The sequence below is a fragment of the Arvicanthis niloticus genome, chromosome 2 (genome assembly GCF_011762505.2).
Source record: "Arvicanthis niloticus isolate mArvNil1 chromosome 2, mArvNil1.pat.X, whole genome shotgun sequence".
NCBI classification, from domain to species: domain Eukaryota; kingdom Metazoa; phylum Chordata; class Mammalia; order Rodentia; family Muridae; genus Arvicanthis; species Arvicanthis niloticus.
The window spans coordinates 101,440,732-101,457,086 of record NC_047659.1 but is presented as its reverse complement, the minus strand read 5'-3'; the positions used below and the strand labels follow the sequence as shown (position 1 = coordinate 101,457,086).

General features: G+C 47.4%; 1 protein-coding gene across 1 annotated transcript; it reads right to left on the bottom strand.

The window, feature by feature from the left end:
* Nucleotides 1-1,934: 1,934 nt before the first annotated feature.
* Nucleotides 1,935-15,332, bottom strand: Itpa (inosine triphosphatase). Its single transcript, XM_076929761.1, has 8 exons — nucleotides 15,081-15,332; nucleotides 13,497-13,554; nucleotides 13,335-13,399; nucleotides 12,779-12,852; nucleotides 10,655-10,686; nucleotides 8,943-9,058; nucleotides 3,668-3,744; nucleotides 1,935-2,151 (listed from the first exon to the last, which is right to left on the bottom strand). Exons 1-8 carry the CDS (start codon nucleotides 15,315-15,317, stop codon nucleotides 2,043-2,045), a joined length of 768 nt encoding a protein of 255 aa, XP_076785876.1. The 5' UTR covers nucleotides 15,318-15,332; the 3' UTR covers nucleotides 1,935-2,042.
* Between the last annotated feature and the right edge of the window lie 1,023 nt (nucleotides 15,333-16,355).

The window sequence follows — 16,355 nt, the reverse complement described above, 5'->3', positions numbered from 1 at the left end:
TAAGAGTGGGCACTGGCTCGACTAGGAACAGTAGACAGACCAGGGCTATAGATGCAGCAGCTCAGTGTTAGTTTTCTGTTTTGTGCAAAATGCTGATCTGGTTCCCAGCACCACAAAATAAAAATTGAATGCCAGACAATACTACAGAGAAAATAGAAGATGCCTCCATACTAGGACACCAGTCCTGCACACTAGCAAGAAGATGAAAGGATACAGGAATGGCAAGAGATGCTCAACGCCCCTGACAGAGCTAGGGGTGTGGTTGTACAGAATGCCTCGAATGCAGGATGCTCTGAGTTTGCCCACTGTGCTGGGAAAACAAAATCAGAAATGTAAGCCAAAAGGAATTCTACCTTAGACTTGAGCTGGCAACCCAAAGGCTGACCATGCTAGGATGACAGTGGTACACACCTGTGCAGAGGCAGGGTGTGGACCTACATGTAACTCTACATTGAGGGCTCAGGTACAGTATTTTCTCCATGGCTGTTTATAGGGATAGGAGTCAGAAAGGCCTGAGCAACTGAGCAGGAAACACGTTGCCTGTGTACTCACCCCCTCCTGCCTAAGTGACCCAAAATTTAAGTTGGGAGAGGTGGATTTCCTCAGCAACGTGGGCATTCCCTGAAGGAAAAGCCATGGCAGAGAGGCCCCCAGTACTAAGTGGAGCCAGGCAGAGTGCTGGGACAGGCAAGGGGACAGGAGGGGAAGAAAGGTGTTATACACTAACCCACATTCCTTGTCTGAGGTAGGAGAAATGCCTCTATCACATGGCTAAACCTGGGTTTGGGGCCTAAATCTAGAGGGAATGTCTACAGAACTGCCTGGGCCACAGGAACCTGCTTTCTTTCCTCATCTTTCCTGAGCATACCCTTCAGGCGCTGGCCCTTTAAGTTCCTCCCAGGGAATGATTTGGGGAGAGGAGAGGCACATCATGGTACAAGGCAGCTTAAGCAGGATTCCTTTTTTTTTGTTTGTTTGTTTGGTTTGGTTTTTTGTTTTGTTTTTGTTTTTCGAGACAGGGTTTCTGTGTAGCCCTGGCCTGGCTGTCCTGGAACTCACTCTGTAGACCAGGCTGGCCTTGAACTCAGAAATCCGCCTGCCTCTGCCTCCCAAGTACTGGGATTAAAGGCTGCGCCACCACTGCCTGGCTTAAGCAGGATTCCTGTGGGGCTTCTGCTGACAGAAAAGTCATTCACTATATTTACTAGTATAGGTGGAGCAGGGCATACATATGGATGTCAGTTCTCTCCCTCTTCATGTGGACTCTGGGAATTGAACTCGGGTCATTTGCCAGCCCATAATGTCCATGAGCACAAGGTAAAACATTCTATACTGTGACACCTCCCCCACCCCAGCATGATCTGACATAGAAGAGAGGCCAGCAACTCTAAGAACGCAAGTAGAGAGAGTATGCCAGCTATCCAAGCAGGTGAGCATCTTACACAGCACCACCCCTCCAATCACCCGTCAAGATGGCTTCCCACCTGTCAAAGGAAACTCAAAAGACCGACAGGGCTCCAAACAGACATACCATTTATTTTGGAAACAAATGTCTTCCAGAATTTACATTTGATACATTCTAAAATCAAAAGTTGTGTGTTTCTTTGCCAAACCCTCAACCAGATAAGATTTAGGTGTTTAAGTGCAGACACCTAAAATCTTCTCAGGGTCCCAGAGCCAGAGGCTGCAAGAACAACTTGTCGTTTGGTTTTTGACAGTGTCTCACTATGTAGCTCTGGCTGTCCACGAATTCACTATGTAAACCAGGCTGGCCTCGAACTCACAAAGATCTGTTTGCCTCTACCTCCCAAATTCTGGAATTAACAGTGTACACTACCATGCCTGGCCAAAGGCAACTCTTGAATCCCAAAGAGCAAAGGTTTAGTATCAACTGGCCCAGAGTCCACCATGTAGAGCCAACTGCTCTTCCAAAGAACTGGCTGCTGAAGCTGCCTGGATGCCCTGGCAGAAGGAAACCCAGAGAAAGCCTCGAAGGAGTGCCTGCCTCCTGAGGAGTTCTGCACTAGCCTCCACCCATGGCCCTAGTGGTCACCAGCCTCAGCAGCCACACTAAAGTACTCTTGCAGCTTGTGCAGGGCCCGGAAGCGATGAGAAATGGTGTTCTTCTCAGACTTCGGCATCTCTGCATACCTAACAGGAAAGAGAAGCAGCTCAGAAAATAGGGAACCCAGATATTGGGACGACAGGTACCTAGTTGCCACCCTGGAGCCCAAATCTTTTTTTTTTTTAAATCCAATTTTTTTAAATTTATTCTTCTGTCATACATTACATCCCAACTGAAGCTTCTCCTCCCAGTCATTCCCCCACTTACCCACAAATCCACTCTTCTTTCAGAAAAGGGCAGATCTCTCTGGGATATTAACCAAACATGGCATATCAAGAGGCATATCCCCTTATATTGAGGCTGGACGAGGCAACTCAGTAGGAGGGAAAAGGTCCCAAGAGCAGGCAACAGACACCCCACTCCCACTGTTAGGGATCCTACAAGAACATCAGGGTCCACATCCGTAGCATACATGCAGAGACCCAGCTCAGACCGATGCAGAATCTATGTTTGTTGCTTCAGTTTCTTGCGCCCCTATGGACCCTGGTTAGTTGATTCTGTTTTTCCTTGTGGTGTCCCTGTCCCCTCTGGCTCCTACAATCAATCCTTCCTCCCTCTTTTCCCCAGGATCCCCTGCAATGAATCCCAAATATTAATGATTCTATTTGTGGGGGTTGGAGGGTTTCCCCCCGAAGGTTAAAAACTTTATCCAGAACCTGTGCACAGGCAAAAGGCTGACAGGCCCCAGCACACCGTGTTTGAGCCCAAGCAAATGGCCTTCCCCAGGAGAAAGCTAGGAAAGCAGGCAATGAGCTGCCAGCTTACTGACCTGTTCAATCAGTTTTAAATTCCTCTGTAGGACAGAAACCCACAGTAATGGTTTGGAGAGAAGCTCAAGTTGTTCTACTGTGTCCTGGGTTCTTAAGGAAGCTGGGGACAAGAATGAGCTAAGGGACCCAGCAGTGTCTTCTGACCTCTGGCCAGGATACTCATCTAGTGTACAGACATGCATACGGGCAAAACACCCATGAACATAAAATAAATAAGCAGAAAAGAATAAATTCAGTTCCTCATCTAACTATTCCAAGTGCTCTGTGACCATCCAAGCAGAGGGCACTCCTCACACCCACGGACATGCTGACCAGGGCTGCTGCAGTGTTCTTGGCCCTATGAGGTGTTGGCAAGGGAGCCACAGTCTGGGAAGCCTGGTCCTGTTATGGCTATATACCAGTATGTGGAAGTAAGAGGGTGCAGTTAATGTGAAGTGGCGAGAACATGTGCCTACCTGGGGCTACAAAGCTGTGCATTCTCCCAGCCCAGATGGAGTAGTGTCATTCCATAAAACCACAAAGTTTATATAGCTTATAGGCAGGGCCAGAGAATGGGAGTCAACCGGCCACAAAACGGGAGCCGGGAGCAGACAGAACCTAAGATTATGTGTTGCCCTGCCATGGACTGGGTAACCTGGATTCCTGTCTCCACTCCAACAGAAATGGCTTCAGCTGAAAGAGGGGAGTCTGCCTCACCCATATCCACATGACTGCACACAGGTAAAGTACCCACCCAAGCCTATGAACCAGAGAAAAAATTTGGGCTTCTTACGTTTGCTCATATCCATCAGGCTGAAAGCAGGGATCCCAGCCAAAGTCCCGGCTGCCTCGTGGCATCACAATCTGTCCCTGGAGGAGGAAGGACAAGTGTGTAACTGGAGATGTACTAGACTACAGTGAGTTTCTCTAGTTTGTAAATCTGAATAAACCAGAATTACTCAAAATGTAGTTCAAAGGATCCACAGTGCCTATAAATTTGTTGTAGAGCAGTAACTGGGTGAGATGGGGCAAGCCTGTAATCAGAGCACTCAGAACTGAAACAGGAGGATTGCTGAGTTATCAGGCCAGTCAGGACTACATGGCAAGATTCTGTCTTAAAAACACAAAAAACAAAACAATAAATCAGAAGAAGCCAGGAATGATGGCACACACCTTTAATCCAAGCACTCAGGAGGCAGACAGATCTTTGTGAGTTCAAGGCCAGCCTGGTTCACAGAGTGAGTCCAGGATAGCTAGAACTACACAAAGAAAACCTATCCCAAAAAATCCAAAAACCAAAGATGTCAGGAGGCGGAGATGGAGGTGGAGGTGGAGGCGGAGGCAGAAGCATGCAGCTTTCCTGGTTATCAAGCCTGGAGTTCAAGGTTATCCTGATCTATACATAGAGAACTTGTAAACAAAGAACCAATACCACAAAATGGACAGCAACCCGAGGCTGTCCCCTGGCATCCACATATGTTCATGTGTGTGCACACATATTCAAACAAAGGATGCAGAGCAGGCTTGGGAAGAACTCTGCATTTGAGTATTGCCCATCAATACCACGGGGAAAACCCTTGCTATAGTTTTGATAATCTGTAACCTTACTGATGAAAGTAGAGCCGACTTTGAAAATTTGACAGAGAACACGCAGTCTGGCAAGATGGCTCAGCAGGAAACAGTGCTTGATGCACAAACTACCCGATTTCACTCCCTGGATCCAACCAATTCCCACAAGTCAACCTCTGATCTCCACACATGCAACATGGCATGCGTGTGACACACACACACTACATTCACACAATAACAACTAAAAAATTTTAGAAAATCTGCTCCTAACAAGAAGGTAAGGGTCCTGAACTGTGTATGGTGTTTCTAAAAGAAAGGAGCTGAGGACGTAGCTAAGAAACACAGTGGTTGCCTAGCATGCCTAAGGCCCTATATCTCAGCACCCAGGAAGTAGACTACAAATTCTAAGCTATCCTCAGGTCTAAGACTGAGAATAGCCTGAGCTATAAATGACTGCCTATAAGAAAGTACTCACACTGTAAACAAGCACTTGGGAGGTGGCAGCAAAACACAAGGAACAAGAAGACTTTAAGGCCAGCAGTGCACGCTGGCACACACCTATAATCCCAACATTTGGGAGACAGATGCAGGCAGATCTCTGTTAACTCAAGGCCAGCCTGGTCTACAGAGCAAGTTCCAGGCCTGCCATGGCTACACAGTGATACTGTTGAAAGAAGTGGGGCAGGACACAAATTCAAACATGAAAATGTCACAAAGATGACAGACAAACCAGTGTCATGAAATGCCAATTTATCAAGTAAAAAGTCTAACCTGGATCAGGGATGAAGCTCAGGGTGGAGCATTAGGTTAGCATGAGACCCCAGCAGGGGCACCACCCCTAGCAGTACAGACAAAACAAGACAAACTAACCTAGAGCATGGTGGCATGCTCCTGAATCCCAGGCCCCAGGCTGAGGCAGGAGTACTCCAAGTTCAGAGCCAGCCTGGGCTATCTGGTGAGCCTGTGACCAGCATGGGCAACAGCAAGACTGTTTCATAACAAAAACCAGCAAAGAGGGCTGGGAATATAGCTCAATGGCAGAGTGTTACCTACGGGGTAGAGTATCTGGCTTCATATCCTAGCACCTGGTAGGTGGGGGAGAGAAGGGGGCACAGGACAGTGACAAGAAAATTATAAATAACAGAGATTAAGCCCATAAATAAGTGCCAAGTTTCATGGGGACAACAGGAAATCATGCTTTTGCTAGTGGGAAGCTATGTGGCCGAGACCCGTGAGCCTTGCCTACAGTTGTCAATGTTCTCAGCCTGAGGTCCCAGCACACCCAGACTTCCCCTCCTACAACAGGCGCTATCGGCCAACAGCTACCACAAGGACAATGCTGTTCACGAGCCACTGTGGACACTGTGTATCAAGCACACCAAAGACAATGAGTGAGGGCCCAATGAGGATGGGGAATCAAGGCTTGGGATTTGGAGCTGGTTCAGCAGCAAGGTGCACAGACAGCCAAAGCTGGACAGAGATCAGAAGGGACCGCAGTACTGGCCAGTCCAAGGCAGTCACTACTTAGTCACTGCAGGAAATGGCTAACTGGAGATTTCTGGCAAAGCGACAAGCATGACTACTAATTGTTAACAATCTAACAGGGCTGCGAAAAGCTGCCACTCACTCCACGGTTGACCTAAAGAACAGACAAGACCTTGATGCCTCTGCACTCTTGGGTCATTTCAGCATTATTCACAAGACCCAAGAAGAACCTGAAAGTTGTCAAAGACCAGGTGAGGGGCACATGCATGCCCAGCTCTCGGGAAGCGGAGACAAGATCACAAGTTCAAGGATATCTTCAGCTACACAGTCAGCTAAAAGGCCAGCCTGGGGCTACATAAGACCTTAAAGCCAAAAGAAAAAACAAGAAAACGGTATGTGTAGTGTGTCTACACACACACACTCTCAGGCTTAAAACTCTTCAGAGCCCTGCTGTGCTGCGACATGGGCAAACCTTGAGAATATCATGCCAAGTGAACTAAATCAGTCACAAGTAGCAAATACTGAGCAGTGCACACCCACAAATCTCGGTACTCCGCAGATTGAAACAAGCCAGCCAGGGCTACATAGTAAGACCCTGGCTCAAAAATAAACAAAAATAATAAACAAGAATGGGGTATGGTGGTGGTGGCACACGTCTTTAATCCCAGCACTCAGGAGGCAGAGGCAGGTAAATCTCTGTGAGTTTGAGGCCAGCCTGGTCTACAAAGAGAGTTCCAGGACAGTCAGGGCTACACAGAGAAACCCTACATTGAGAAAACAAACCAAACCAAAATAAAAGGTGGAGGGCTAGAGAGAGGACTCATCTGTTTAATAACACTGGCTGCTCTCGCAGAGAACCTAGGGTTTATTTTCATGCCCGCAGTGCAGTTTCCAACCCTCCCTAAGTAAGTGTAGTTCCAGGGAATCCAAAGCTCCCCCTTCTTCCATGGGCACCAGGTCACACATGTGGTGAACAGATATACACTCGGGCAAAATATCCATGTGCATAAAATAAAAATAAATAATAGTAAAGTAGTCAAACTCTTTTTTTTTTTTTTTTTTTGGTTTTTCGAGACAGGGTTTCTCTGTGTAGCCCTGGCTGTCCTGGAACTCACTCTGTAGACCAGGCTGGCCTCAAACTCAGAAATCCGCCTGCCTCTGCCTCCCAAGTGCTGGGATCAAAGGCGTGCGCCACCACCACCTAGCAAGTAGTCAAACTCTTAGAAGTGTTAAGTAAAATGGTAGCTACCAGGAGCAAAGTGAAGAAGGGAAGAGATTTGTTCATTGGGTACTTTCTGACCTGTAAGACAAAAACATCCTGCAGACCCAGTAAATGCAAATACACTTAACACTACTGTACACTGCACAATAGTCAAGGCGGATTTGTCGGGGCTGGAGGGATGACTCAGTGGTTAAGAGCACTTGCTGCCCTTCTAAAGACCAGAGTTCAGTTCCTAGAACCATCTAACAGCTCACATTATCTGTAACTCCAGAGGGGATGTGATGCCTCTGGCCTCCTTGGGCACCTGCACTCATGTGCACAGAACCATAAGCAGACATACACGCCTACATACAGTTAAAAGAAACAAGATGGCTTTGTGTTCTTGGGGTGCTTCCTTTTGCTAACACTATCCAAAATGTTTTTTTTTTTTTTTAAAGATTTATTTATTTATTTGCTTTATATATATGCGTACACTGTCTCTGTCTTCAGACACACCAGAAGAAGGCATCAGATTCCATTACAGATGGTTGTGACCCACCATGTGGTTGCTGGGAATTGAACTCAGGACCTCTGGAAGAGCAGTCAGTGCTCTTAACCACTGAGCCATCTCTCCAGCCCCACTATCCAAAATGTTAACCCAACAGACTAATATAAAGTGTCTGCACAGCCCCAGCTGGGGAAGTAGGTTTTATCTAGGCTGAAGGGACACGGAGCAAACTGGAAGGCAGATGGGGCACCGGCTTGACTAGCTCTACGGGTGGTTTGGTGGACCCTAAGAAAAGAGACAACACCTAAGGTTTGACAGGCAACATTGGGGGTTGCTGAATGGCCACTGGCCAAGAAGTGAGCCTAAGTGAAGAACTGAAATTCTGGGCTGGAGAAGTGGCTCAGTGGCAGAGCATTTGCACAGCGTGTAAAGGCTCTGACCTCCATCTCCAACTCCACAAAACTTTAAAATTCTATGTGAACAAAATAGTTCAGATAGAGCCTCACGGTGGTAGTAGCACACGCCTTTGAACCCAGCACTTTCAGGAGGCAGAGGCAGGCGGATCGCTGAGTTGAAGGCCAGCCTGGTCTACAGAGTGAGTTACAGGACAGCCAGGGTTATACGGAGAAATGCTTTCTATAAAAACCAAAAAAATAAAAATAAAAAAATCAGAAAGTCTGGGAGACCAGAGAAGCTGTGGGCCACTCATGTTGGCACACATCTACTTGGGAGGCACAGTGGATCTCTGAGTTTGAGGTCAGCCTGACTGAGTTCCAGGACATTGAGACCTACATAATAGAGACCTTGCCTCAAAGTAAAAATGGGGATAGCAGAGGACAAGGGGATATTGCAGAGCAGACAAGATGTCACAGGACTACAATCCCCCACTTGGAGGTTAAGGTAGGATCTGAAGTTCAAGGTCCACCTCAGCCACACAAGCTCAAGGCCAACCTGAAACACATGAGAGACTATCTCAAAAACCTGAGTATGGATGAGACTGGCCCCGGCAGAGGAACAAGGCAGTCTCAGCAGCTGGCCTGTAACTTTGGCTTTGAGAGCAGTTACCTTCTGTTTATGCATCTGCATCTTAGTAGGACCTACAATGGCCAAGATCTACATATATAAGGTTACGTGTCAAATAGGCTTGGGGACTAACATTTTTCTAATTGTGGTTTGTCTCACAGCAAACACAGTACACAAAAAGCTGCTGCTGACTCTCATGTCTTCTTGTTTTGTTCTGAAGATCATGAGCTCAAGCCACAGTGTCCTGTGGTGACCTGCAGAACTGTTCAGGGGGGTACGCACCGAGGTCTGGCCTCTGAACAGGAGTACTGGCTGGCTTGGGTCCCCAGTGCTGAGAGCAAAGGTGCAGAGGGCATAGGCTGATTTGTCTTCAAAGCCGGCCAAGAGCTGGTGGAGACCTGCAGGCACATAGTGAGGCTCAGTGAGTCCACACCATCCGGTCCCTGCCCTTACCCCAGAAACCCAAGGGATTCTCCAAACTGGATTATGTTGGGAGGTTGAAAAGGCTGCATTCAGCCAGGCAGTGGTGACGCACACCTTTAATCCCAGCACTTGGGAGGCAGAGGCAGATGGATTTCTGAGTTCGAGGCCAGCCTGGTCTAGAGAGTGAGTTAGAGGACAGCCAGGGCTACACAGAGAAACCCTGTCTCAAAAACAAAAACAAAAGAAAAGGCTGCATTCTGGGCTTCAGTGGGGAGCTGGAGCCTCTCTTCAGGCCCTGACACAAACTAAAACAAGGGTCTTCGTTGAGATCAGGGTCTCACATAGCCCAGCTTGGCCTTGAACTCACTTTGTAACCCAGGCTGTACTGGAACATAAGATCCTCTGCCACAACCCTGTGACTGCTGGGACTGCAGGTGTGCATCACGACGCTTGGGCTGCATGGCACGAGGGAATGAACCCAGAACATTCGTTACACTAGGTAAGCAAGCGTTCTGACAACAGAGCCACATACCAAGCTGTAGCTGTTGAGCCCAGGGCTCAGGGAGTCCTGGCTAGTCTTTAATTTATCATATGGCCAAGGATGAGCTATAGTTCTGATCCTCCTATTTACAGCAATTAGAATACAGCCTTAGAGTACCATTCCTGGCTCTATTTTTGTTTTAAAAACAGTTTTTGGCTTTGTAGTCTGAAACTTGAGAGCCTTCCTAATACAGGCATGTGGCTCTATACTTTGCTAACATAAGATTGTACCAAAGAACAAAATAATTTTGTTTTTAAAAATTTATTTATTTATTTATTTATTTATTTATTTATTTATTGCTAGGCAGTGGTGGCGCATGCCTTTAATCCCAGCACTTGGGAGGCAGAGACAGGCGGATTTCTGAGTTCGAGGCCAGCCTGGTCTACAGAGTGAGTTCCAGGGCAGCCAGGGCTACACAGAGAAACCCTGCCTCAAAAAAAAAACAAAAACAAAAAAGAATTTATTTATTTTTATGTATATAAGTGTTTTGGCTGTATATATGTATACTGGTGCCCACAGAGGCCAGAAGATGCCAGACTGTCTGGAACTAAAGTTCTGTGCAGTTGTAAGCAGCCTTGTAGGTGCTGGGAACCCAACCCAGGTTCTCTGCAAGAGCAACAAGTGCACTTAACCACTGAGCCATCTCTCCAGCCTGTTTGGGGTTTCTTTTGTTTTTCTTTTTAATTTGAGATTATAGGATGCACTACTGTGGGACATTTTGGCATACACCCCTGAGTGTGAAGATACAGACTCCTGGACCAAAGGCGAGGCTAGGCCGTGACTGAAGCAAAGAACTACAAGCAGTCATTACTGCCAAGTCCCCTGACACCCAGCACTGACTACAGTCCCTTTGTCCCTCCAATCCAGAGCTTTTACCACCTCTCCCAGCCCTCTATCTCGGCGGCTACCAGTGTGCAAACAGAACAAAGTGTCGGCTGACGGCAGGGCCAGAGGCAACTGATTACTAAGTGGGGCCTACGCCCAGACTCAACCCCACAAGACCCTGGGGAGCAACAACAGGGATACACACCTTCCGGCTTCAGCTTCTGCAGGAACCATTTTCTGCAGAAGAGAGGATGGAGAGTCAGGTACCAAGAGCAGAATCCTCCTGTCCCCTGCTCTGCCCCACACCCGACGGGGATCGAATTCCCACAAAGAGAAGCAAAAAGGCATGTCCCAAGTCAAAACTAAGAAAATAACCCAAAGGCTGGAAGTATGGCTCAGCAGTACAAGGAAAGAGACGTGAGGGAAGGGCAGAGGCTGGAGGGAAGCCAGGAAGACAGAAGGAAAGGCACGAGAAAGAGAAATATGAATCTAAGAAGAAAAATGGAGTCAGACAGGCAGCACACAGGAAGCTCAATACAAAGGAAGGCAAGACCCTCAGTGGCGACTAGGAAAACACCTAGGCTGAAGCAGGAAGACTACCACAAGTTCTGGGCAAGCCTGGGCTACATAGCAAGTTTCAGGCCAGACTGGGTAAGAGAGAGGCACACTCTCAAGAAAACAAACCAAAGCCAAATCAAACAAGCAAGTGGTAACATTTCAGTCCCTAAACTGCAAAATACTAGAGTCACAATGGAGTTGGTAAGGCTGTGGCACACACACTGCGTTAAGTGTGTACGCTGCAGCTCTGGCAGAACAGTCAGTCAGCAGTTTTTATTTTAGGTTTTACTTTTTTTTCTTTCAGGGTATCATATCATCTCTAAACTGAGTAGACACCACCTTTTAATCTCACATAACCACATTCTCATAATTAAAGAAAACTCGGTCTCTCTGATTGCTTGCTTGGTTTATAACAGGATCTCATGTACCCTACACTGGCCTACAACTCCCTATGTAGCCCAGGATGACCCTGAACTTTGGATCCACTTGTCTCTCATCTTGCAAGTGCTGGAATTTTAGGCATACATGCACTACCATGCCTTTTCACCAGGTAAGTACCGCAGGGCTAGGGGTAGAACTCAGAGCTTTATTACACAATAGAGGCAAGCATTCTACCGAGTTATATCCTCACCCACCTCTGATATCCTTTTATCATTTTATATATATACCACTGTTTTGCCTACATATATGTGTATGCGCCACATGTGTGTCTGGTGCGTGCAGAGGGCAGAAAAGGAAGTTAGACTACTGAGAAAAGGAACTACAGATGGCTGTGAGGTGCCATGTGGGTGATGGAGATTAAACCCAGGCTCTCTACGGGAGCAGCCAGTGCTCTCAACTGCTGAACCACCTCTCCAGCCCCTCTTTAAAATTTACTTATACAAAATATCTTGTTTGTTTTGTTTTTCAGGACAGGGTTTCTCTGTGTAGCCCTGGCTGTCTTGGAACTCACTCTGTAGACCAGGCCGGCCTCGAACTCAAGAAATCCACCCGCCTTTGCCTTCCAAGTGCTGGGATTAAAGGCGTGAGCCACCACTGCCTGGCATTAAGATTTACTTATGTGTATGTGTGCATGTGCACATATATGTACAGGTACCTGTGGAGGCCAGCAGAGGGCATTGGATCCCTTGGAACTGGACTTACAGGAGTTTGTAAGCTGGATATGGATGCTGGACTCTAAACTCCAGTCCTCATGACTGACCAACAAGTACTCGTCAGGACTGAGTTATCTCCCCAGGCTTCCATCTCTGATATTCTTTGAGACAGGGTCTCACTGTGTAGCTCTAACTGGCTTGGAACTCAATATGCGGACCAGGCTGGCCTCAAACTCATAGACAGCTGCCTGTCTCTTGCTTTCTAGGTGCTGGGATTAAAGGTGTGAGCCAGTACACCCAGCTCTTTTTCTTTTCTTGTTTTTAAGATTTATGTTATTTTTAACTGTGTGTGTGCGTGAGAGAGAGAGAAAAAAAAAAAAGTATGAGAGTGAGTGTGAGTACAGGTGCCCAAGAAAGCCAGAAGCATCAGATTCCATGAAGCTGAAGTTATAGACTATTATAAGCTGCCCAATTTAGGGCTAAGAATCACAGCTGGGTCCAGTGGTCGCAACCACTGAGCCACTTCTCCAGCCCTATCTTTGGTAGTCTCAATCCTTCTTTGGTGTTGATGCCAAGATAGTGAATGGCCCATAATATCAGGTAACTAATCATTTTACTATTCTGGTGGTTTTGTGAATGGGATCCTACATGGTAAAGATGATCGTAGAGGTACTCACATGTAGGGGCCAGGCAGTCCTCCAAGTGCATTAAAGCACAGACAGGTGTCCTCTACCAGTACAGGGCCCTGCACCTGTAACACAAAGACAGTCTTGAGTCACCCAGGCTGGGGCCCAGCCTACAGCTAGGTGAGTGTGAGATCCGCAGTTATAGGTCTACAAAGAGCCATACAGTTAAGCTTTCTCTGTCTTCAGTTGAGCAGTGTGGACATCAGAGCACTGGAAAGATAAATTTAGCTCAACAAAGAGCAATGAAGGGCTGGAAATCAGCTAGGGAGGCTGACTCTCCGGAATGTGCTCCTTCCCAGTTCTGTAACCGGTGTGAGTGCCGGGGTATGGGTGGCCGTGAGGGAAGAAAATATATGGCTGGAATGTATGGATGTAAGAATCAGAAAGGTGAAAGTTGGAACAGAAGACACAGTGTTCTAAGCCACCACTGAAGCAGTCTAGCTGGGCAAGCCTCGATGTTTGTATCCTCTGCTCTTCCCACGAGGCACAGGCCCCAGAAGCCACAAAAAGATAAGATGGGGGGAGGGGGCCCACAAAGGCTAAGTACCTGGCGAGCTGCCTCCTGACACTTCTGTATGGAAATCTCATCCGGTTCTCCCTGGTACTCAGGCACTTATCAAGGAAACAGACAGACAAATGTACAGAGTCAGGACACAGGAAGACAGACAAATCAAAGTACTTTTAAAAATGAAACAAAACAGAAACATACGGTCAATTTTCTGCGCCTCCAAAGTGCATGGAAACTTATCTCCTAGAATCTGAATGACCTGTTCCAAAATGAAAGACATTTGTCACACCACTTGGATTTATGCATTCACAAGCCTGAAAGCCTGAGCTTTGTCAAGCAAGCCATGTTGCAAGAAGAGAACCAACTCCTAAAAGTTATTCTCTGACCCCATGCCCCCTCCCCCAACACATACACACATAATTAAAATATTTTTTTAAGGGCAGGGAGGTGGAAGAAAACTTCTTCTAAGTATCCAGTCAGGAGAGTACTGCAACTCACACCTGTCATAACAAATCCTGTCCCTAGGCAGGTTAAAGGGGTAAGATCAGAAGTTCAAGGCCAACTCAGAGTCCCTATTTCAAAAAATGGGAGGCTTGGGGGGACTCGGGGCTGGAGAGATGGCTCAGTGGTTAAGGGCACCTATTGCTCTTGCAGAGGACCCCAATTTGGCTCCTAACACCCACAGGGTGGCTCACAATCATCTTCAACTCCAGTCTCAGTGGATCCAATGCCCTTTCCTGGTCTCCACAGGCACTGCATGCATGTGGTACACAGACATATGTAAGTTCATAAAGTAAGTCATTAAACTGGGGATGTTGTGCTGTGCTGTGGTAATGACTCAGTGGGAAGAGCACGTGTAACACAAGCACAGAGACCTGAGTTCTGATCCCCTGCACCACATACAACTCTGGGATAGTCAAGCTACCTGTATCCTCAGCACTGGAGGAGGCAGAGACAGGATTGCTTGAGCTTGCTACCACCAAATAGCACACTCTAAGTTTATTGAGACTCTGTCACGAGAGAATAAGGAGGAAGACAATCATTGGTTGTAAGTCCTGGGTTAGATCCAAAGTACCTACTGTCAGAAGAAAACTAAATAAGGTCTCTGGGTCTTTGTTTGAAAAGCTGTAGCATGTATAGTTTTGACAAACTTGTCATTTTTTCCTTTGTTAACCTGCCTTTTGTTATACTGTGGTCAGCTATGATTCTTATGAGGTATTACACGCCTCAGATATGGAGGGGTTGATAGAACTACTCAGGTTAGATCAAACGCTCGTGCACGCGCGTGCACACACACACAAAAAAAACCTTTACTTTTGAGGAGGTGAAGTGTCTGAACTCAAATTTGAAATCCAGGGCTTAAGGGGTGATGTATCTGTCACAGATGCCACTACCCCAGCTCCCATAACCCGTTGACTTTACCAGCTCATCTAAAAACACGTGAAGTGGAGCATGCGTGCAGACCCACAATTTGGAAGACAGGAGAGTCAAGAGAATAAAGTCAATCCTGGCTACACAGCAGGGTCAGGCTAGCCTGGACTACACGAGCCATTATCTCCAAAATAATAATTATATAAAAAAAATCCTCTGACCCTCAAGGCGACACACTCCACGGCGGTCTCTCCCCAAGCCCAGACCTTCAACACAGCCAGGGGCTAACCCACATTCCCCAAGGGTCCAACTCCGGATGTTTCCTGCCTTCTCTCCCATGCTTCCCTGGTGAAAAAAGCCCGCTCAACAGCCCAATCTCCACCCGCTTCCGAGACAGTCTCCACACCCCACAACACCTCCTCCAGCTTCTTTGCGTTTCCCGTCACAAACACTATTTTCTTCCCAACCAAAGACGCAGCCATTGCAAGCGAGGGTTACGGTCCAGAATGCCCAGAAACCCTTTGCCCGGAAGGCACTTCCGGCTGGAGGCGGAAGTAGGTAGCTCGGTTTCCGGCCCCGTCTGAAACCTGAAGCTTGCCTCGGGCCGCTGCTGCCAGCAACCGGGAGGTGGCAGCCACCGCAGATGGGCATTCCGCAGCGACTGCTGCCTGAGGCGCTAGGGACGCGCTGAGGGGTGGAGAGGTCTCTCAGCGAGCAGATCCTCCGCTACGCCCTTCGGGGAGCCCCGAAGCCGCGCCCTGACCAATTGCAGACCTGTGTGGTGGCGCCCCTCTGGCACCTCCAAATCTGTCAAAAAAGACTGTCTCCTAGACAAGGGCTCTAAGCCTGGGTGTCTATCCTAACCTCACTGCGAATTTAAAACAGCATAACCAAGCAGTCTTTTACCTGATAGGCTTGGTAGCTAATGTTTCGGCTCCTTTTCTCTTGCCCAGCTAACCCTATCCCTTCTCTATTCCTTCACCTCAGTCTCTCTACATTGGGAACATAACAAGGAAGATTACAGCGACCCTATTAGCCCTACCCTGTGCGTGCATGAGCCCGCTAAAGCAATGCTTGGGCGTTTGTTTTTTGTTTTTCATTTTTGGTTTTTCAAGACAGGTATGGTCCTGGAGTTATAGGTGCTTTTGAGCTGCCTGGTGTGGATGTTGCGAACCGAACCTAGGTTCTCTGAAAGTTGTAAGATTAAGCTGGAGGTAAGGCTCAGCGGTTAAGTACACTGACTCCTCTTCCAGAGCTGAGTCCCAGCAACCACGTGATGGCTTTCAGTTGTCTGTAATTCTAGTTCCTGGGAATACATTGCCCTCTCTGGGCTCCGAAGGCACCAGGCATATATAATGCAGTACACACATATGCAGCTAAACATTCTTACATATAAAAACAAATCTTGAGAAAAAAAAAAAGTACAGGGTGCTAGCTAGAAGAGGTGGACATTTGTAATCCCAGCGCTGAGACTAAAGCAGGAAGGAAGATCATGAATTCAAGGCTAGCCTGGGCTATGTAGTGTGTCAGGGATGCAGCTTGATGGTAGAACATTTGCAGAGGATGGCCAAGGTCCTGGGTTTGGACCCCAGAATCACACACACAAACGATGGAATCCTAATCATGCCTGGTTGTTTAGCTTAATGTTATAAACCTCTTATCACCTTGGGTATTGTTATATAGACGCAA